The sequence below is a fragment of the Phycodurus eques genome, chromosome 6 (genome assembly GCF_024500275.1).
Source record: "Phycodurus eques isolate BA_2022a chromosome 6, UOR_Pequ_1.1, whole genome shotgun sequence".
Taxonomy (NCBI): Eukaryota; Metazoa; Chordata; class Actinopteri; order Syngnathiformes; family Syngnathidae; genus Phycodurus; species Phycodurus eques.
The window spans coordinates 25,059,481-25,082,104 of NC_084530.1; the positions used below are offsets into that span (position 1 = coordinate 25,059,481).

The window sequence follows — 22,624 nt, forward strand, 5'->3', positions numbered from 1 at the left end:
GGTCTAATTGGCTTTTATTTCAAATAGAAGTTGCAGGCATGAGGTAAGGCGCTCTAGGTTGTGGCGACTAAGTTTAAAAAATACAAATATTTGATGGAAAAGGTAGTTGTTTTTTTTCCCAATGGATGTTTTTTTCAAATATGTAAAAAGGAAAAATAAATAAAAAAAAACAAAAACAAAACATGTATTACAACCTTGGTATGTTTTGAAGCTAGGTAATGGGTCTCTCATGTTGGAATGTAAAAATGTGTAACTGTTGTTCCTTTCTTCCCGCTTGTAGCACCAGACAAGATAGTTCAGGATGGTACGACGCTGTTGGTAAGCAGCTGGAGTTCGACAAAGGCCAGTCACCTCGCTTGGACTCCCCCTCCCCCCCCCGTCCCTAAACGCCGACAAGCTCTCCTCAGCCATGGCTAACCTAAGCAGTGCGCTTTGCATTGAAAACGGACAAAACGTGGACGTGTCGCTCTTACAAAAGGATAATCTTCAGGACGGTGGATTAAGCCATCTTTTGGATTATAACGCCGAAATGGAAAGGTACCGATCTTTTGCGAACTTTTACAAAACCAACGGGGCGTTCCCACAAACTGCCAAAATCGCCCGCATCACGACGCCCATTTTCCCCAGTGCCAGGATTGGCATGTCCCCTTGGAACTGCGATAACGCCATGCTTTGGGGGAGGAAATCAGCGGCAATAAACCCTAATAGGACCAGCATGCATAGAAATGACTCCCAGAGGCCGGGTAAGCCTGGCGTGCCGCCAGAGACGCTGCAAATGGCAAATAATAATTTCCTCTCTACCTTATCCCCCGAACACTGCAGACCTTTAGCAGGAGAATGCATGAACAAGCTGAAATGCGGCGCTGCCGAAGCAGAGATAATGAATCTCCCTGAACGCGTTGGAACTTTTTCAGCTATACCGGCTTTAGGGGGCATCTCATTACCTCCCGGGGTCATCGTCATGACAGCCCTTCACTCCCCCGCAGCCTCGGCAGCCGTTACAGACAGTGCGTTTCAAATTGCCAATCTGGCAGACTGCCCGCAGAATAATTCCTCGGCATCGAGTGGAAACCCGGCAAAGAAGAAGAGGAAAAGGTGTGGGGTCTGTGCGCCCTGCAGGCGGCTAATCAACTGTGGTGTCTGCAGCAGTTGTCGGAACCGCAAAACGGGCCACCAGATCTGCAAGTTTAGGAAATGCGAGGAGCTGAAGAAGAAGCCGGGCTCGTCGCTTGAGGTGAGAACCGGGACTCAGCTTCCCCATCTTTTGTTATTACCCCCGTGCACTCCAAAGCATTAACCTTTTCATCCAGTCACGTTCTAAGCCCTTGAAAATTGTTTCCATGCCCACCCATGCCTGAACATCCCCCCGGCTTCTCAAATCTGCCTACCCGCCTCGCCTAATTGGCAGTAATTAGGGGTGTTTGTGCGAAGCGCAAGCTGAGCTTGGCTCAGACACCCCTAATTGCTGCCAGTCAGACTGGGGTTGGAACATATCCGAACAACCCAGCGCTTGGCTCGCCTCCAAGCAGGGCTGGGAAATGGTTTTCAGCAGAGAGCTATCCCTCTCTGCACCCGGTCATTTTAACCAATTATGGAAACCGTCTCTGGACGGAGAGAATCAATATCCCGCAAAGCCTCGGCCTCTGACCACCGAGAGATGCTGAAAGCGATGGCAGGACTGCTGATGGCATTTCTCAAAACACCTCCCAACTTTACCTCGCAAAGAAGTATATTTTGACGTCAAACTACATGACACTATGTATCTCCAGTTGCGGTTCAGTTTGGTCAGAGGTAAAATAGGTGAATTGGTGAAACAATCACAAAGTAAAGACCGACTTGATTTTTAAGGAAGTGCATTGTCCGAATTCGATGGCAAAGTTGTTTTCATCGATTCTGAAACACTTGATCAAGTACCGCAGGTCCTTGGTATACATTCGTAAACCCAATTTTTACATAAATTGGAACACGTCGTAATGTATCACTAATCTACGGTAACGCTGTAGAAAAATCCTAATGACAGTCAATACTTGTACGAAAAACGCACAGGCCATAAATATGGCAATCAAATGAAAACCAGTAACGAATAGAGGATAATTCCTCACCTTGATATTTTCGCATCATATGCAACCATGAAATGCTAAATCGAAGACCCCCTGTATGTATTGATATTCTTTGAATAGCTTTAGATGAATGTCTTTGGCGTATGCATTTGACACAATTGATCATGCTCGGTTTTGCTAGTGTCTGTTATGGTTTGGCAATTGGCTAGCATGGCATTCAATACATTCTAAGCTAGTGGTCACATACAGAGCTCAACATGAATGACTACACCTTTTGAAAAGTAAGCTTTGTATGCATTTTATTGTTTTTCCAGTGAACACGGAATTTGGATTTGAATTTTGCACCACAAATGAATTTGACTGTCACGTGTGCAGGTTGACAAATATCGTTTGGAATCAGTTGTGGCAGTGTTTTGTACTCTAGTATGCATGGCTGTACCCGTCATTTCAGAACTTGTGGAGGTAAATAGATCAGGAGTAGGACAACTTTTATGAGCAAATCCTCATCCTCTCGCATTCAACTGCTTCTCTACAGTGACCAAAGAAATTAAACAAACTAACTGTCGAACTCCTGTTGACAACACAATGTATGGTAAAGCATGAGTTGCAAGATGATATCTATGTCCAATGGCCGCACTGTCCAACAGTGTCCTGAACTGTGAGTGTTTATGATGCGTTCAAGGCGCAGCTCGGAGAAAAGTGTTGTTAAGACGGAAATTGAATTGTTTTGGTGGCTGTGAAAGTGTGTGTGCGCGCGCGTTTGTGTAGGATCGGGGGGGACAGATTGAGAAAGTGGGGGGGTCTCGTGCCCCCTGCTCCCTCCTCCAACTACGCTGCTGCTAGCATGCCATGGAAAATACCGATCCTGAAATGAAACTCAAGGTTCACGAACACATATTGCAATGTACTCATTGATGTTATAGCGTAACTTTGGAATAGTAAATACAGATAGCGTAACTTTGGAATAGTAAATACAGACTCATTTTTGGCCACCAAAGTAATTGTGCCTTGAGAAAAAAGAAAATGATAAGATTTACTTCTCTTCGATCAAAAAGTAGCACTTAAACTGATGACTTCCTTGTCACTTGGCAGAGAGTTCTTTCCATTTGCTGGCTGTGATGTTTATATGCATCACATGGTTAGAAGTAGAATAATGGCAGCACCAAGGTTTATGTGTTCTGATAAAATGTTCCTCTCTGGCGGGTTACAGCTTGGAATCACATAGGTGGCAATCAGAAGCTTGTGTACTGTCTTCTTGCGTGTATTGTGTACAAACAGGTGTCTCAAATAGATGTCCGGGAAGTTGGTGTCACTCTGTCTTTTAAAGTATGGGTACACTCCCCAAAACAAATCCACACTTGCTTTTAAAAGTGAATTTCGCTAGTTCTGATTATGGACTCTAAAAGCGGTAATTACACCTGCACACCTTCCGTTTATGGAAATGTGTTGCAGGGTCTAAAGCATTGGCGGGGAAGCTATTTTGTGGTTAAATGTCTTTGGGCTTTTTATGTCAGTTTTTCTGAGGTTTTATTCGGGGCCCGAGCACCAGGTGGTGCAAACACACTCTTGGATTTCCTTCTTCTGACGAATAAATCATGTTTTCAGTGGCCAAACCATGACTGAAAACTCACCAGTTTTTGCCAACTCATGTCATGTATACTGGTGAAAATCTATGTTGGAGTCAGGAACACGTCGCCCAGAAACTCACTCAGTAGCACTGACTGGAAAGTTAGGAATAAATTAGCCCAAGGCACTAGTTTAACAACACAGAATTGAGCAGGAAATCTTTAGCTAATTCCAGGGCAAGCATTTTGTTGAACTTCTACCAAAGGCATTCTCCCAAATGAGCTCCATTTGGAAGCTGGTAGACTAAGACAGATGGACGACGGCAAGTTGCAAAGCTTTTTTGCCATCTGATGTGGGCGGAGCAATGGGTCAAACTTTGATAATGATTTTGAGGACTGGCTATTTAAAAAAAAAAAAAAAAAAAAAAAAGGTTAATTGCCGCTTGCACCGTTAATTTTCATTAATGTAACGACAAATTAAGAACCTTTTTGGTGGCCTCGACATACCCAAACACTCACCAATTTTTGCAAGCACATCTATCCTGATGATAATGAATGGAGTCACCAACGCCCCAAAATTTAGTCATTAGCGGCCTAACTTAGAACAAATTAGCCCCCATAATAGGATGCGTGAAAAGGTCTCAAGAACCCATGAACGAAATTGAACAGGAAATCAGCCATTTTGGACCAATTCCTGGGCTAGTGCTTTGATAAACATCTACAGCGGGATTTGCCTAAATGAGCCCCACTCGGAAGCAGGTGCGAGGTCCCATTCACCTCTGCATAGTTTCAATTGTTTGTACAATTGGATAGCGAGTTGGATCGAATGTTTCGGGGGCTGTAGGTGACTCATTCCTTGTCTAAAGTGGGCCTGACCCTGGTTTGTCAGAATTATTTACAGTTCACTGGTTTATTGGTGCCAAAGTAGACAAAGGAGGCAAACTTCTCCCGTCAACAGTGACTAACTGTTGAACAGCCACGCTCTGGCTAAATACCAAGACACACAAACCTACTCGCCTCATCTACCTTGTTGCCTTGCGAGCGGTGATAAGCGACTGGCAGCCACTTGGATTTGGCTGTCAGCGTTTCCCACACATGGGACTCACCCTGAAGTAATTATATCTAAAGCAGCGGTTGAAAAAATGCAAATCAGAATTTTACTCACACCCCTGAAATCGGAGAGCCAATTTAATCTAATACCCCCTTTAATTTAGCGCGCTAATGCAAGGCCCTCGAGAGTTGCCCCGTGTCACCGCCGTGCCGTTCGTCGGCACGTTCCCGCTCTCGCTTTTTCCGCTCTTTGCTAGCAGGATGGATTAGCCTGGCAGAGGAATCTCATCTAACCTAACATTTCCCGTGCAGCTACACCTCCACTTACGCTCAAAGGTCTTTCGTTATCTTTGTACGTGCGATGGTATGCGTTCCGGCGTTCGCCTCGGTTTACCTCAACTTTATGCGTGGATGGAGTCTCATGGATCAGCCTCAACAGTCGCTTGAATGTTAATTACGCTCTTGGCAGCTTGTGTTGACATAGTGGTCCACATGGCCTTGCTTGGGATGGGCCACACAGGAAATGGTGATCAGTTGACAGGAAGTGGTTTTGGACTGCAAAGAAAGCTTGAAAATGTAGTCTGATTTGGCTTGGAACCTCTTAATTGCGACCCTGACCTGACCCTCCTGCTATGTTCATTTCTCAGGAATAGCAGTAATGTTCCTGGGTTAGCTTTCTTAAGCATGTTTAATGAGCCAAAACTGTCAGAAATGAAAGAACACCAATCGACATTGTTTATATCGCGTTATCTCGACTTGCAAATATGTGAAACGAAGCCTTTTCGTTGTACACCCAAACACTACTCATGTTTCAATTTGACCCGCAGCGTAACCAGAAAGGTTAATCTGCTTACCCGTCGTCTACTGCTATTAGCATACGTATAATAAGTAGACCATGTCCAAAAAAATATTACTCTTTGACTGGCCATTACTGATCTGTGTAATTTTGGTTTAGGTGTTTCCTGCCATAGATACAAGTCTGAGTTTAATTTAAGAGAATAACATTACATTTATGATAATTTAAGAAAAGATTAGCCAAAACAATAAATAGGATGCGTAATGGGTAAACAAAGAGTGAATTCATACTCCAGACATACTATTCATGCCACAGTACATATAATAGGTTACGAGGTTTTCTTTGGTATTCTGTAAATTTCATTACATTAGAACCTCTAGGACGCTCGATGACCATTCAAATTTCAAAACAATCTTCCCATTGGGAATAATGGAAATTAAACCTAGTCTCCACGGTCAAAGCGTCATCATAAAACCGTAATAAACGGTCCTGACAATGTTTTAAATAACTTTATTTTCTAATTGCCCATAGAATTTTAAAAATGAAGTTGTATAACTACGTTAAAATGATAAAACACAAGTGACGATGAGCATTGCTAGCGGTTATCAGTTATGACTGGCTCGCTAGGGGCTAGTGCTAACAACTAACACTGGCTGTTCGTTATTATCATCGTGTCGATGAAGTACAGTAGCTACGGTCTTGAATTTTGTTCAGCGACGCAACCCAAATTTGTTTGCAAATCACAGTTTAACGTAGTCTAGTCACGTCGCTAATACAGCAGTAAAGTCAGGATTACAGTGAACATTTGCATGAAAAAAAACCAGAAGGAACAATCAAATTTAAGAGTGGAAACTGTGTGTGTCTTCTTGTGCCACATGACTTCATATTTTGGGCAAACTATCTTATTGTCGGATTGCAAAAAAAGACAGCATAACTCCTGTAATGTTTGCTGAACTGAGGTCTTTTGAGGCAGGCTTTGACTCGTTCGAGGTTCCGCTATCCGGTTTGTTCGAGCATTTGTTTGCTTTTGTTAGCTTTACAGTTGTCGTAGTAGCGATCATAAACATGCATAAATGTCGCCATTTGACATTTCCATTAAAAATGTCACAATAGTTTATTGCTTAAATAGCAAATCTGATTTAACCTGAAAAAGAAGAAGCCCTTGTCGGTGTTGTCTCATAAAGCATGATGATCCACAAGGGCGTCAATTCTGAGTAACTGATCCATAAATTAGGATTAAAATGTAAACAAAAAGGGTTTTTTTGGGGTTTTTTTTTTTTTTTTTTTGTGTGTCTGTGCTTCCGAATGCATCTTGTTCCTGACCGATGGCGTCAAGTAGTAATGGACCTTCCCAGACCGAGCGACAATTTAAATTCAACCTTCAGTCGCACTTTGAAGGTTATGCGTCGCATGCATAATTTATTTGTTTTTCAAGGTTTTTTAGCTTGTGCGTGACGCCAGCAGACCTGGATGCGCTCCAGCGAAAATCCGAAAGGCAGCCTCTTATTAATTTCCAGATGACTTTTAAAAAAAATTAAAAAATAAAAAAAAAATTTCTTTTTTTTTTTTTTTTAAATACACTTTTTTTTGGGATGGAATTGATTATAAGGAAGTAGAGAGAAGGCTAGGAGTAAATACATTTTACTTCCTCGTACTCTATTTCAAATATGTATATTTTAACTTTATATTTTTGTTCAAATCTTGTTTGTTTTGTTGTTTTTCTGTTACCTTTTTTTACCTTAAATTAAAAAAAAAAAATCCACAGGCAGCTGGGATGGATGGGTGGATGAATGGAGACAGACAGACTTTATTCATCCTCAAGGAAAATTTACTGTTAGTCTCAATGAAAACAACCCAAGACAAAGCAGCCACGCCGAATTAGTAATATTAGATGTATAATTATTATACAATATTTCCATACAGAAATAAATGTTATAGTACTAGGTCAGTTTAAGGGTAGAACAGGTGCAGTTTTAAAACAACAAGCGATGTGTTTCACGTTTTGGAACCAAACGTGGATGGCATGGAGGACAAAGCACAAATATTCGGTTGCACAGAATTCAGCCTTTTTTTTTTTTTTTTTTTTTTTTTTTTTTTTTTAAATGAGCAAAATGTCAAAGGCCGGCAGCGTTGAGTCACGTGCGTGGAAAATGCACAGAATCCAAACCCACCCCACCCCCACTACCTCCCATCCCAGCGGGTTCCTTTGTGTCATGTTGATATGGCGACGTGAAATGAGCGCCACGCGACGGTGGCACGTCTGCTCGGAAGCCTTTTTGCTTATTGTGGCAAAAAAAAAGAAAAGAGGAAAAAAAAAAAGGATAGGAAAAGCGGCACCTTGAGGAAAATGGCAGAGATTCAGCCTCTTAATGAGAGCGAGGACGACGACGGCGGCAGGCCAGGTCTAATTTGTTGTAGGTGTGCTCGGAATAGATAAAGACCAATCTGTAGCCTTCACCACCACCACCCCTCCTCCTCCTTTCCCCCCCAACCTTTACCTCCCCCATTGGCCGATAACACAGAGCGCTCCCAGCCAATCTCCGTGGGCAGAGGGAAAAACTGCACACAGAAAAAGCCTGAGGGAGAGAAGACGGCCTTTAGATTTTCATACTTAGCGGGTTTATTCAAGCTTTAAAACTGCAGATTAATTTGGATTGAGCGGAGCGAGGTTGGGGGGGCGGGGCGGGAGGGGACTTGGCAGTGAGCATCTCAACCTAAAGGGCAACCTTAAGCCCCTGTCAAGACAATAGGATTTTGCCGTCGGAACCAGGATGCATTGCGCTTAATTAAACGCGCACCCCCCCTCCTCGCGGATGTTCTGTCAGCTTCCATCGGCGGCATGAAAGCTGTCATCCTCAGGCGAGCCCCGATGCGTGACACCGTTAAAGAATTCATCCCTTTTTGCCACCGCTGCCAATTAGGGACAAAGCGTAATCGGAGGCGTCCGGATGATGCCCTCACGTTACGTGGCCCGTCGCCTTCCTCTGCCCTCGTGTGATTTAACATCCCTGCTTCAGTGGTGACGCAGAACTCATTGTCATTGTCTTTATGAGAAAGCGGGGCGGGGGCGGGGGGGGGGGGGGGGCAAGCCCAGGCGGAGGACGGACAAGCGTGAAAAGAGCAGGTGCGGCGAGGACGTTAATGTGTGGCGCTTTTAAATTTTAAACAGACGGTGGTAAATTATTGATGCCGACTCCGGCGGAGAAGTTAAAAGGTATCTCGTCATTACCGAAGGGGGAGAGAGGCGGAAAAAAGGCTTGGGTGAACGCACGGCAATGTCTCAGGCTACAAAGTGGTTTAATACTCCTCAAAACGTGATTGGTTTGTTTTGAATCTACACGTTCATTGAAGGTTTTCTTCATACAGTTGGAAACAAGGGACGCTCTGCCCAAACTACGTTTTGTTGGTTTACATGACAGTCATGCCATTTGCGGGAGATTGGTACTGAGCCCCACCGCTAGGGTTGGGCATAGTTTGAATTTGAGCGATTCCGGTCTCGATTCTGGTTCCAAACGATTCTCAATTCCGATTATTTTTGGGGGCTGGGTCAAAAATGTTTGCATGTTTTGTTTTTTTTTTTAAAAAAAGGGTGTCCAAATTATGAATATCGATCTTCTTAGCAGCCAGCAGCATAGACTAAAATGAACATTTGACTCGGGGTTCTTTATAACCCAATTGACTTAATATTCATTAATTGTTTCAGCTAAACGTTAACTATAGCATTGTTAAAATAGTTATTTGCGACTGTATTATCACGTCAAATGGTTTATTTTTGCAAGTTTTAACTTGACTTCCTGTTTTAAGCGTGTAGCCTTTTATTTGGAAGGTTTGGCACCGGAACCAAACATTTTGACACGAAAAATAACTACTAGACTTTACACCGATTTTATCGGGCTGATCGGTATCGGTCGATATTGAACATTTTATGCTGATTGCCTTTAATGTCATAATTCGCCGATCCGATCAATGACGTAATTGATCGGGTACGCAAAAGACATCAACTCCGCGTCGCCGCGTGCACAGTATATTTGAATCCAAAAGCTAGTTAATTTTTGCCTTGTCGCGTAGTACTGTAAATATCTGATGGCCAATGAAGTTATCCATCCATCCATTTTCTTTGCCGCTTATCCTCACTTGGGTCGCGGGCTGCTGGAGCCTATCCCAGCTATCTTCGGGCGGGAGGCGGGGTACACCCTGAACAGGTCACCAGCCAATTGCAGGGCACACCCCCCCCCGCCCCCGTTACCCTTAAAAAGGGTTTACATATTTATTTGTTTTCGAAAAAGTTATATCTACTTGCTGCGAAGATTCTCCATAACGTTCGCTAACAACCCCGGCTAAACTTTGCTCCTTCCCGACATGGACACTGTGAAGCCAAACAGTTTTTCATAAGTTGAACCAAACTGAGTTCTGGCATTAAAACTAGTACCTGACAGGAACTGGCACTCGCTCAGTGTGAAATGGTTAGTAATGAGTGCTAGTAGTAGCATTCCAAGTGAAGTTTGGATATATATATATATATATATATATATATATATATATATATATCTGTCTCAATTTGTTGCCCCTCCCCAAATAAAGATCTCCTTTAAAATTAACAAAGTTCTCCCAATCAACTGCCATCAACATGCCGAGCCTCAAACCTTACTCAAGCATTTCTACAAAATAGATGCCTCCCTCAAATAGCCTAGCAAAATAATTAAAAGGAATACACTAGTAAAGGTTTTATGATGCTTTCTATTTCCATTATTTTGTACCCAAATAGGCTTCATTGGCTGGATTCTAGTGACGAGTGAGTTTGTTGGATCAAAGGGCGAAGCCGTGAATACATGGGGGTGTCGTTCGTCGAGGTGAAAGTGAAATGTGTGAGTGACAGCCGGGGACGGCGATATAAATCGGCCAATGTGGGCTTTTTTTTTTTTTTTTTTTTTTTAAGCGTCTCCGTTTCTGCAAGTCAAATCCTCACATGCCGCCACCTCCTCTATTGTGGCTCTGCTCGCACATTATGAATATTTCATGGCAAGCATCTGACACCATGCCCAGAAAGATATTTCAAGGTTTTTTTTGTGTGTGTGTTTTCACCCCCCCCCCCCCTACCCTCCTTCCCCCACACTCTGACAGAAAGCCCGAGGTTAGAGAGCGTCACTGAAGTGTGAAGTGGGGCTGTGGCCCCCGGGCAATGCATAGGATTTATGATGGTTGATCATCAAGTGGATATTTCCCATCTCCTCTTCCCCCCTTTTGTCTCCCACTGCTGATGAACTATTAAGACGTTGAGTTTGTCATCACTCGCCAAAGACGTTTGCTTGATCGGTGTATGATTTCAGTCCAACTCGGAACGCCCCCCCCCCCCCCCCCCCCCCCCATCTAACGAGGTATAATGACTCAGCACGGGATCGGGGGTTCTTATCTTACACTTGTTAGCTACAGCTGCCTCAAAAGTGGCATAGACTGCTAATGTTTGGTGCTAACACTAGCTGACTTGCCAACTGGTTAGGTGTAATATCTATTGTCACGCTGTTTGTGTAATGTGTGTCCTAATGCGGTAGCAAAAAAAAAAAAAAAAAACAATTGAGGCCCCGTTGAAAAGTTTGTGTAACTGCTTGTATTAATAATTAAATCTGTAAATATCGCAGATAACAAACTATGATCACTAAACACTATCATTTCAGACTCAATTTATATTAGCCTAAAAAATAAACGGCTGACAGATGATTTGGAAAAAAATGCACCTGAAGTGCGCATGTACATGTACATAACTTTCCACTAACAACCCAGTCTAAACTGAACTCCTCCCCGATATACAAAGATATTAGTCTTTCAGTCGAAATGTATTGCTTCGACATACAAAAAAATGCAAAAAGGTGAATTTGCAAATAGGGGATTACTGTATTTGTTGATTTTTTTTGCACTAAATGAGCAACATATTATATTTTGTTTGTTTGAGAATATTTATAGTTTTTTTTTCCATTTTGATCATCATTAAATCAGTTCCTGTTTCCAGTTTTGTTTTACATTTTGTTCCGAATCTAACCGTGATCTAAAACCAAGTTACATACCAAAATGTAACTTTTTTTTGTTTGTTTTTTTGCCCATTACTTTTACACCCCAAGTTATTAACTTATTTTCACATTCGTGACACAGTTAATGTTAACGATGCCGTCATAAAAGTTTGAGTGTTTTATTGTTGTAATTAAGCATGGGCCGGTATCAGATTCTGACGGTATGATAACCATGAGCAAAGATCACACGGCAAGACGAGACCTCGGTAACCCAGACAAATTATACAATCGGGAGGAGCGGACGCTGCCTTCCGGTGTGCTCAAATGTCGCTATGTTGTGGTATTTGCAATTCTGTTGTGTTGTGGTTTCAAAGTGATGTGTTGTGGTGGGGTTTGCATTTGTTGTGGCGTTTGCAATTGTTGTGACCCGTCTCGGTCACATATTGCAAGGAATAAAATGTACAACCGACCACCTGACCAGCCATTTGGCACAGGGCCGCGCCCCCACTCGTCCTTTCCCGTCGCTAAACGATTGGCGATCGCAAAGATCCGTCAGCAGCTGCCTTCCCACCCAAATGTTTGCCAGTCTGCGAAACGTGTTCTAACATGGACCAGTTTGTGGCGTAAAAAAGGGTGGAGGATCACTGGTGTACATTACTACTGTGCATTGCTGTATGTTTGAGTTACATGGTGTTTAAGAGTATAGAAAGTGTTAGGAAAGGAGCGTGGGGAAGATGAATAAGTGTGTGATGGTTCATACAGCTTTAAAATATGTATAAATAATACCAACCAAATAAGTGGTCGCTCCTTCGCAGATTTCACCTATTGCAAGGGTGGTCCAGAACATAGCCTCTGTGGTAAACGAAGGGTTACTGTACATCCCACTTTCTGAGTTGAGGCTCCGGCTTCAGGGGGAGGAGTTATGATTAAACTTCTGACTCGGAATTCGGACATTCCGACATTTGTGTCATCCTTTCAAGACAATGTTGTCAAAGAAAAAGGGGAGAAAAAAAAACAAGAATTATACCACAGGAATGGTATGATGGAAAATTTGAGCAGTTTTGAAACTGACTTTTTAAAACCGCTGTATCCTGTGCAACGGGTAAACTAGGTATGGGCACCTAGTGGTAATGTATGGATATTTTTACACTTGTGAATGTTGCCTGTAATCTTACGAAACGTTTTAAAATGACGATAGTCTGACGCTGGTGTGGATTAATGAAAATTGTATTTCCACTGTTAGGAATTGCTGCCAAATCGGGAACAAATTGCAGGTCACCCAGTGAGTAAAGGGACACACAGGCACACACACACACACGCACACACAAAAGTGATTCCTTATTCGATGGTGCTACAAGTGGAAGTTCTTCTAATCATTCTTAATTGATTACTTTAATCCTTCTTTCACTCTCTGTAATTGGGGAAGCTTTTTTTTTCTTTTCCATTTGTTGCGGCAGCTGTCCTAATGTTATTGTCTGCTGGGTTGAATTAAATACATTCACATTAGGTTCTCTTACTTTAAATAGTAAAATGTTATGTTTTCCCCAATTAGAATGAGTACTGTGTAACCAGTTCAACATAATGGGTTGTCCAGCACTGTTTTGTCATTAGAAAAGAGGCTGAATGAGATTGTTTACTTCTAACCCAAAGTAGCCTGATTTGTTTTTAATGGCCCCATGTTTGTATTCTACACACTTTTCAAATGCCTCCTAGTCCTCCGACTTTATTGGGTATTTGGTAAAGATGACTGTACGAACATTTCATATCACCATTGATTCCGATTTACGATTACGGTCATCAGCTTTTTGTGAGTCAAAACATTAAGTACGCTGCTGACACGCGTCAACGAAAGCCAAAGCAACGCATAAATATTTAATTAAAAATATGAAAATGTTATTTCAGTGGCACAGCTGAAAATATCAGGTACACTTGCACACTCCAACGGGAGCCAAAGCAATATTCAAAATATAACACAAATGCACAAAATTACAAATACAATATAAAAACATACAACAAATGTTAGTGATACTAATACTGAAATATTGGAAAAATATAGAATAGTGGCATGGAAAATATATAAAAATATTAGGACATGTTGAAATATTAAGAAAATATGACGAAAATTCATTGAAATAGTAGACCAAATATACATAAATGTGGGGGAAAATACAAACTCTAGAAATAAAAAGACTGCATTTACAAAAATATTAGAAAATATTACAAATAAAGCTTAAAATATTCCTCCCACAATTTATACAAAAAAATACATAAATATAGGGGGAAATTACAAATTAGACAAAGAAAAATGCTACAAAATAGTCATCTTTAAAAAAACAAATTAGTATAATAGTATACTATACTTAGTATAATTAGTCAACATAAAATGTAAGAATATTAGTAGTACACTGTTTTCTCGCTGTATTGTGCGATTAGCTTCTTTTTGATTTGCTGTTCTGGGGCCCACCAGATGGGCGACACCGAAAGGCAACTACTACTCTCAGAAACGCTTAACAATATTTTTAATAGTAATTAACAATTTAAAATGTAATACTGTTTATTTACTGTTTTATTTGGGGGGTGGGGGTGGTACCGTATTTGTTAAGACCAGGCATTGTGCGCGTGAACTGCAAACTCTGTATATAAAGCAATATTCCAACTTCTGCTCGAAATGAATTTTTATTGCGAGAGAGGTGATTTGCACCACGTCCCAATTGAGTGCCGATAAAGATTCCACTTCAGCTGTTTGTCGTCACTAAGCCTAACCTAAATATTATGTTGATTTACAGTAAATATGCGGCGTTGTGCGTAAAGACCCTCTGAGTTCCAGGGCTCCCACACAGATGCTGAGAAATCTGCTCCAAACAAGGCGGCCCCGCTCCTGCTTTGCATTTCAATTTACCATTTCACAGAAGTTGCGGCGCGTTGCCTGGATGTGAGCGTCGTTACACCCACGCGGCTCCTTGCTCCACTCGCTCGCTGTTCAAAGACCTGCGACTTGGCTGGGAAATTGGGGATTTCCACAGCGGATCCCTCAGGTATCAAAACATCCAAAGCTTGTCGGACACATCTTCCCACCTTTCTGCGCTCTGAATTGATGTCCTGACTTCGCGGTGGCGGGCCGTGCATTTGGTACCTGGGCATCCAGTTGGGATTTAGCTGACTTAATCCACCACCTCGTAATTATAGAACCCATAAATACTGTACAAAAATGCAATATAACAGCATGCAACTGTGCCACGTACATCATCTGAAACGGTTCAAGATTAATATTTAGCTAATAACATGACAAAAACAGAAAACACTGCGATAAAATGCGTAGGGCTGAGTCACGATCCGATGTGATTTCGATTCTTCTTAATTCAATTCGACTTTGATTATTCTGCGTGAACAAGCCTGATGAGATGGGACATGAAAAACGTGTTGCCTTCAAAGTCCACTTGCAGGACCTCCACCTCTAGTAATCCCCCCCCCCCCCAGAATAGTTTTCAATCGGGAAACACTGACGTTAGTGTTAAAAATGGCTTGCTCTCTTTGTTGATGCAAAGTTAATGGCCCAACAAGGACGCAACTTTTTTTGGTTTCCTGAAAAGTGATGGTTTTGGCGAAACAGGGATTCAACCTGACGCCAGCGATTATGTGGTATGCCACCACATTTTTGAGCAATAAAACATCAGGGGGGAATGCAAAATAACGAATAATTTGTGCATTTGAAGTACAACAGTGGGGGAAAAACATGACAGTTCTGTATAAACAGTGGAAAAAAAAAAGGCTTTACTTTTATAGCTTAAAGCACCAACCAGGAGCTGAATCAATTCAGAGGTGTTGCTGAATCGTTATTGAATTGGGGGTGAGAATATTGCAATGCATTGATTAATCGCTATTTTTTACCCATCCCTAAAAATACATCATACTCAGCAGAGCTTCTGATCATTCTATATATTCATGTGTGCAGATTTCTACAGACTTGTTTTGCTACTCAAACTTGGCTTGCTCTGACCAGCCAATCAGAGGACCGAAAAAATGCCGATGTCATTGAGTGCTAGCACTCGAGCCGACTGAGGACAAATTAAAGAAACAATTCCATTGCTAATATAGTTGAAGTGACATTTGCCAGCACTTCTGATTCTGAAGGCTTTAGACAGGTTAGATTGACATAGCAACACGTAGACTGAAATCTGATTGGACACAAAAAAAATTCCCAACATCCACATGGACTAGAAGCAGGGCAGCCAAGAGAAATGCTACGAAATAAAGAGATTAGACTGTTGGGAATAAATATAATTTCATGTGGGAAAAAAAAATATATGAATTGAGTTGATGTAGGTGAGTGTTTCTGATAAACTCTTGCTTGCCCTGACTGTCACCTAATCACGCATCCGTTTTTGCTGTGTTCCTTCCCCCCCAAAATCTCACCTGTTAGGCGTACGTGTCAGCGTCTACCATATTAGCTTTCCTCCCGGAGGAATTACAATAGCTTTCCGCGCAGCGTCGCCCGAAATGGCCCGGCTTGGACAAGGGTGCTTATATAAAGCTAATTGAAATGGTGGCAGGCGCCGACTAGAAGGTGATCTTGACTGCAGACGGCTGCCTCTGACCCAAGGGTGCGTCGGGCTCAGCCTCCCATCTGTGTGGGAAGGGATTTTCCTCGCGTGACAAATTGAAGCGTCGTGGCGTCTGCAAACCCATCTCCCAGAAATGACATTCCCCATGCCTTCCGCTGTGATGTTCGGAATTAGACGCACGCACATTAGCGTCCCCGGCTCCTCGAGCCAAGCTGGCAAATATCCCCGAGATTTTAATGGTAAATTCCGACTGAGACACATGACGAGCAGACGGATCTCGTGGCTACACTTCAGATGGTAAAGTCATGTATCCAGCAGGTGTTTCGCCTTTAGCTGCTGATGGGGAACATCTGCCTTGAAATCAGCGAATCGGCTGTGTCCGTAGTGGGGAACAGATGCGTTTGCATGTAGACCACAGACATTCAACCCCGCATATTCGCGGTTCGGCTTTTGCAAATTGGCCTATTCCCTGATTTGTTTGGGCAGCAGCCTATCATCCGTTATTTATCCAAAAACTCACGTTTTGCTGTTGCCGAAGCCGTGTCTAATATTTCAATATAAAATAGCCACGCAGACTGCCTAGCACGGCATTGTTCGATGTTGCATTTCCTAATCCTGCAAAACCAAAAAAACTGGACAAAAAAAAAAATAAAGGTTTTCTTTCAGAAACCGACAAGTGCCATCTGCGTTTTGCTGCAGCTGGCATCACTGAAGCCAATCACGAGCCCTCACGTCTTTAAGTCATCAGCTACTCGTCACTCCTCACGTGTGGCCTCAAACATTAACCCCATTATTTCACATTAATTGGCATCTATTATAACTTCGATTGCCCTTGATACTACGCTTACACTTTATATTGATATTACACTTGATACAAAAACATTATGGCAAGGATAACAGAAAATAATACACAAATAGCAGGAATAAATACAACAATACAAAATCTGAAAAATATGAGAAATATTTTACAACAAAAACAGCATCATAAAAAATTCATCATAGCTTAAAAAAATATCACCGAAGAACTAAATGGCATAAGATCAGAATCAGAGAATATTAAAAAAAAAAAAGATATCAACACAAATACAAACATGACAATACAAATACAAACATGACAACAATATAAAAAAAATTACAAAATGTGGTACAAAATACGGCAATATTAGGAAATACAAAAATGTGGCAAAAGTTTTATAAAACAGCCAAATATTGGATTTACAATATACAAATATTGGAAGAAAATACGATATTACGACAATTAAAATTGAAAAGTACATAAAATGTATACAACATATTAGAGAAATTCAAAAGTATTAGACGAAAAATACAACTATTCAAAACTACTAAATAGATGAAATTCAGGCAAAAATACATGTTTGTGAAATACAAAAATGACAAAGATATTTGCAAATAATAAAATATGAGAAAAGCAAAACTATTAGGGCAAAAATATATAAAAAAAATATAAAACAATATAAATATCAAATTAAAAACCGTAAGTACGGTGGTTAAAAACGTGCAGCTGGCGACATTCTTAACGACGTTGTTATGCACATCCGCTCCTATGCGGGGCTTATGAAATGCGTGTCTGACACTGACGTCACTGTAATTACATTGGTTGTTTGCGAGCGGCGTCGCGCTGAGCTCGGCCTTCCGGCGGCTCGTCGCCATATGGTCCATCTGCACGTCAGCGAGATTTTGCCAAGAGTCTTTGCGAAGGTCAAAAAATCAAGTCGGAGGACGCTGCCGGAATTGCATCTAGGCTAATTGCTTTCGCCTTCATTCATCTCGGGCTCGCCTGCTCTCTCTGTCTCTCTCTCTTTATCTCTCACTCTCTCTCCCCCCCACCCCCCTCTCTCTCTCTCTCATTGCCTCCCACTGAATTTAGTAATCTGCTTTAGGATGTTTCGGAGATGGAGATGGATTTGATTTTCCACTGCTGCCCCCCAACCCCCACCCCTAATCTCCCCCCTGTGACCACCACGCCTCTTGCAGCTCTTAAGCACACCATCATACATCTCCCCCTCCCCTCCTCCTACATCACCGCCTCGGTGCATGAGCCGAGTCAGCAAAAAAACTCCCAAATTCCTCATTACTCACAAACACCCGCAATACACTTAGCGTGATTTGCTCCTAACGGACGTTTGGTGCAAGGCTGGCCGTTGGAGTAAAACTATTTGGGGTGGCTCGAGATCACACGACAATGCGCCAGAGGATGTTTGTGTGTGTGTGTGCGTGTGTGTGTGCGCGCGCGCTTTAGCCCCATAGTCATTAAATATAGGACAGGTTTTTAAATGTGCACATTGTCAGCAGTAATAGGCTGAAAAAAATTGGCTAGCGCTGTCTTACTTAATGTGACCATGTTAGTCAAGCTTTCCATCTCACAGCTTCTAGGTCGCAAATTAGAGATTGTAGCTCTGACACATGTAAAATAATAATAATAATTAAAGCTGAAAGCAGCGATGAAAGTGCCCTCAGACTCCGCGTTCTGAAGTGATCAAGCTCTGACGTTATGTTCCGCCCTCGTTGTGTGACATGGGCAAAAAAGAAAAAAAAAAAAAATCTTTTTTTTTTTTTGTTCCCCTCTATTCTAGTGTTTCTCAATTTTTTTCCACATCACGTATCGGTCCACCTAAAAAAAATAAAATAAAATAAATATCTCCTAGTAGCATAGTGGACCAAAGTGTTCCGGAAAAACGAGACATTTTATTCCGAAAAAGTGTATTTCTCATCATTGTTAGCCACTGTGACATTATGCACAGTTTGAACATGAACACTGTTCAATTGGGGGAGGGGGTCTGTACTTATATTGCAAATAACAGTTAAATAAAAATTGTACCAAGCTAACTTTAATAACAGTTCTTCGAGATTAGAGTTAATGTTTTTGAAAAGAGATCTTAATTTTGTACAGAAATTTGAACAACAAATGTGATTATAATAAACAATATGGCTGATGTTAGTGTTTCACAAAGCTTTTATACCAAGGACCATCTCAAAATGTAATTATCTTTCCAAGTACCAACATAATGAACAACATTAAAATACGGTAGCATAATGGGCCTAAATGTTCATCAAAAACGAGGCAGCGGTTTTATTCCTAAAAGTTATATTTAATATTATTGTGAGCTGCTGTAATATTATGCACAGTTTGAACATTAACGCAACACTTAAATGTTCCACTAGTGGGTACCCATACCACACTTTGAGAATCACTGCGCTAGACTGCACAGACACAACTCAATTGACAGAATGAATCTCGACTTTTACTGTAGGATAGCCCTAGCAGCAATGTAAAGCGATATTATAAATTGCATGCAGCTCTTTAAAATTAGTTTTATATGGCATATTTTGAATGTTATCCCATAATTTGAGTTGTTGTAACGTACACTATGTGGCATCTTCTTGAGCGACGATGCAGGCCCGGAGGTCATTGGCATGTGCACGGCGAGATGAGCATCCCGTCAGTTATGGCGGCCTTGGCAAGAGGTACCTTTTATAAATGGCATTGGGGTAGCGGTAATATTGGCTACAAGCGTGGAGATGAGATCCCCCCCACCCCAGCCTGCGGCATAGGTGATGGATTGCTGTACCTTCCAGGTTTGAGCTTGGCAACGCCCCAATATTCCCGCCGAATAAAGTGACAGGCAATATATAACCCATCAGTTAAGGCCGACTGCACTGCTGAAACTCCCACTCACCGCTTCTTTCTCAGCCGTAACCCCCACTTTGAATGTGTGCTGCCTCCCTCCTTGAGCGTGATGAAAATTATCCCCAGCTCCGCTCTCCTGATTTTAAACGTGAAACGCGAACCTCCACAGCCGCACTGATTTCACCGCGCGGCTTCGTCGCCCTACTGTTCATAGACGAACAAACTCCGGTTTCAGAATTGATTTGCGGTTCAAGTCAAAGGCAAACATGGCGACAAATTTGCTGCAACCAAATCTATCTTACATCCTTTAAGTTTTTAGTCAACAGTATACAATATATGGAAAATATTATATATATATATATATATATATAAAATATATAAGTATATATAATATATAATTTATATAAATTATATATAAATATATAAGACATATGGACCTCATTACGTTAAAATTTTTGGGGACCTAGGTGCAAAATCTGCGTGAAGTTTGAGGCATCAATTGTTTTAGTGTGGTCCACCCTGGTTGACATTTAGGGGAAGGGTCACCCAAGTCATCATTTTGGGGAGCAGGGTGCATCATTTTGTGGAGCGGTCAGTCTGGGGTGCAAATAGTTTAGGGGCCAGTCACCCTTGGGTGCAGAATTTGGGAGATCGGCTCAAAATTTCAGGGTGAAGTTACCCTGGGCGAAGAAATTTGGGGTTGTGATACATGGCTGCAGACTGCAGAGTTCACCCTGGTCGGAAAGAAATTTGGGGCATGGGTACAATCACTCTGGGCGCAAAATTAGGGGGAAATCTTCCGGACTGGACTCCCTAGGCAAAAGTAAATAAATAATTAAAAATAGATACAGCGTAAATAGAGCGACTGATTGCAAGATGACACAAACAATTGGCCTCCACATTGTCAAAGACGTCAACTTTGACTTGTTTCGGCACGTTTCGCATTGCCGAGCAAGAACTATGGTGGCTATAGATATACGAGTGTACTTCTGCTGCATTTGCTCAGATTTGTTTTTTAAAATTTATTTTGAATGAAATCCCCCTACTTTCCCCATCTAGAAGTAGCCATGGTTGACTTTCTTCTCCCTGCCCACCAGCTCCCCAAAATCCCGCTTAGCTCCACTCCGCTACACCGTTCCCCCCCCTTCTGTCTTGGCCATAGCCATGTGCAGCCAACAAACCTGACTAACAATTATACACGCGTGTATTTCTATGGAGTGCGTGATGCCAGATGACGCAGACAATTGGGCTAGATGTCGACTGTGACTTGTTTCGGCATTGGCAAGCCAGAACTACGGTGGCTAACGAGGAACAAAAATGCTACTACATACTAGTACTGCTACATCTGCTCATACTTGTCGGTTTTTGAAGGGAAATCTTCCTACTCTCCCATCTTGCACACATTCTTCAGATCGGAGAAGGAAGCGAAGAGGAATATGTGCTTGGCTCAAACATATAATTCCGCTAAATTAAAAATGTCCAAATGATTGCATTCCTATCGTTCGATCACCGGGGAACCAAAACGTCTCGGGAGAAAGCGGGGCACATTTCCAATCACCCCAAGTTCAAAAGGGTAATTTATTCGCAGCCTGCGCTTAAAGTCAGTCTGCTCAGGATGCCGCTGGGGTTGCGCCGCCGGAGAAGAGACACATCATTTTCATTTTTCGCTCGCTCTTCCCTCCCCACCCCCGCTCGCCGTTCTCCTCTCCGCCTGTTGTTGTTCCTCCCAGAAGCCCCGCGTGGCGTCTTTTAGCGCGCGCCGGCGAGCATATTTCACTTTTACATTCATCCGCGCTGACGTGCCGGCGCTGATTGAATTCTGAGGCGCGGCGGCGTCTGCCATTATCGCCCTCATCGTCTTGAGTGGTTTATCTCTGGCCGCGGCTCAGCGTGACTCCAAGGCTGTGGCGTAGACCGGGGGGCAGGCTTGTGGACTCTTCGTGCCTTTTTATTATTTGGGGGGTGGGGGTAGCTTGAGCTTGCCCTTGGGTACATGTGCGCACCTGCTTTCAGTTCAATGGAATACCGTAAAACCTCACGGCGGATACAAACTGATCTCTGCCACGATTAGCACAAGAAATTGACACCCAACTTACGTTTTCTGAGCTATAAGCCGTCGGTTGATTTTAGTCATTTATTTATTTTGCACGCTGAAATTTGAGGTACGGTTGAGCATCAGCTTGATGATGTGAAAGAGGAAATGGAGCAATTACGCTTGTGTGATGCCTTCGCATGTGAGCAAGGAGAGCCACAGTCGCCGATGCACTTTCAGCCGTTTATTGAACAGGACAACAAGTCAAATGCACACAAAAAAAAGAAAAGAAAAATGACAACAATCGCAAGGAGCTGGCCTACCTGACTCCAGCTCTTAATGTCACTCATAGACCACGCCCCTTAAAGGCACACGTCCAACACAAATACTACAATATGTACAGTAAATACATTTTATAAAAAGTGTATTTCTTTACATTCTCTTTCACAGTTTTCTCCCTCCAGATATGTTTTCTTCCAAGTTTAAAATGGCTTACTTTAACCAGGATCCCTCGCCGTACCGTAGCCAGAGGTATAAGCCTGGGTTGCTTTTGTACCCGTTGGTGCCGTAAATCCTTGTTCCCTTGGACCAGCTGCATCTTTTCGAGCTTGCTGGGTAGCTAGCCGGCCGGCCGGCTCTCATCTGCCACGCTGTGTGTTTTTTTTTAAAGTAAATGCGGCATTGCAGTAGATGTAGCTCTTGTCAGAATGAAGTAACTAGTATGTTATTCTTTGATTCTTTGTGACTCAAATCTGAAAATTCTGATTAGCGCTCATTATTTCCCACGGACTTGAATGCCGAGTCGCCACCATTTGTGAACAGCCCTACTTGACACCAATTAATGCCTTCAGGGCTTTGGCACCATCTTAGTGTTGTCGAAAGAGCATATAAGAGCAATAAATAGAGCA

The 22,624-nt window shown here is 42.3% G+C and overlaps 1 protein-coding gene across 1 annotated transcript in view; it reads left to right on the top strand.

Moving 5' to 3' along the window:
• The first annotated feature begins 353 nt into the window (after positions 1–353).
• The window catches only part of cxxc4 (CXXC finger 4), a 28,424-nt gene continuing 6,153 nt past the window's right edge, over positions 354–22,624 (top strand). The window contains exon 1 of the mRNA XM_061680224.1: positions 354–1,234. Coding sequence (XP_061536208.1) covers positions 410–1,234 — 825 coding nt within the window. The 5' untranslated portion in view covers positions 354–409. The remainder of the gene's footprint in view (positions 1,235–22,624) is intronic.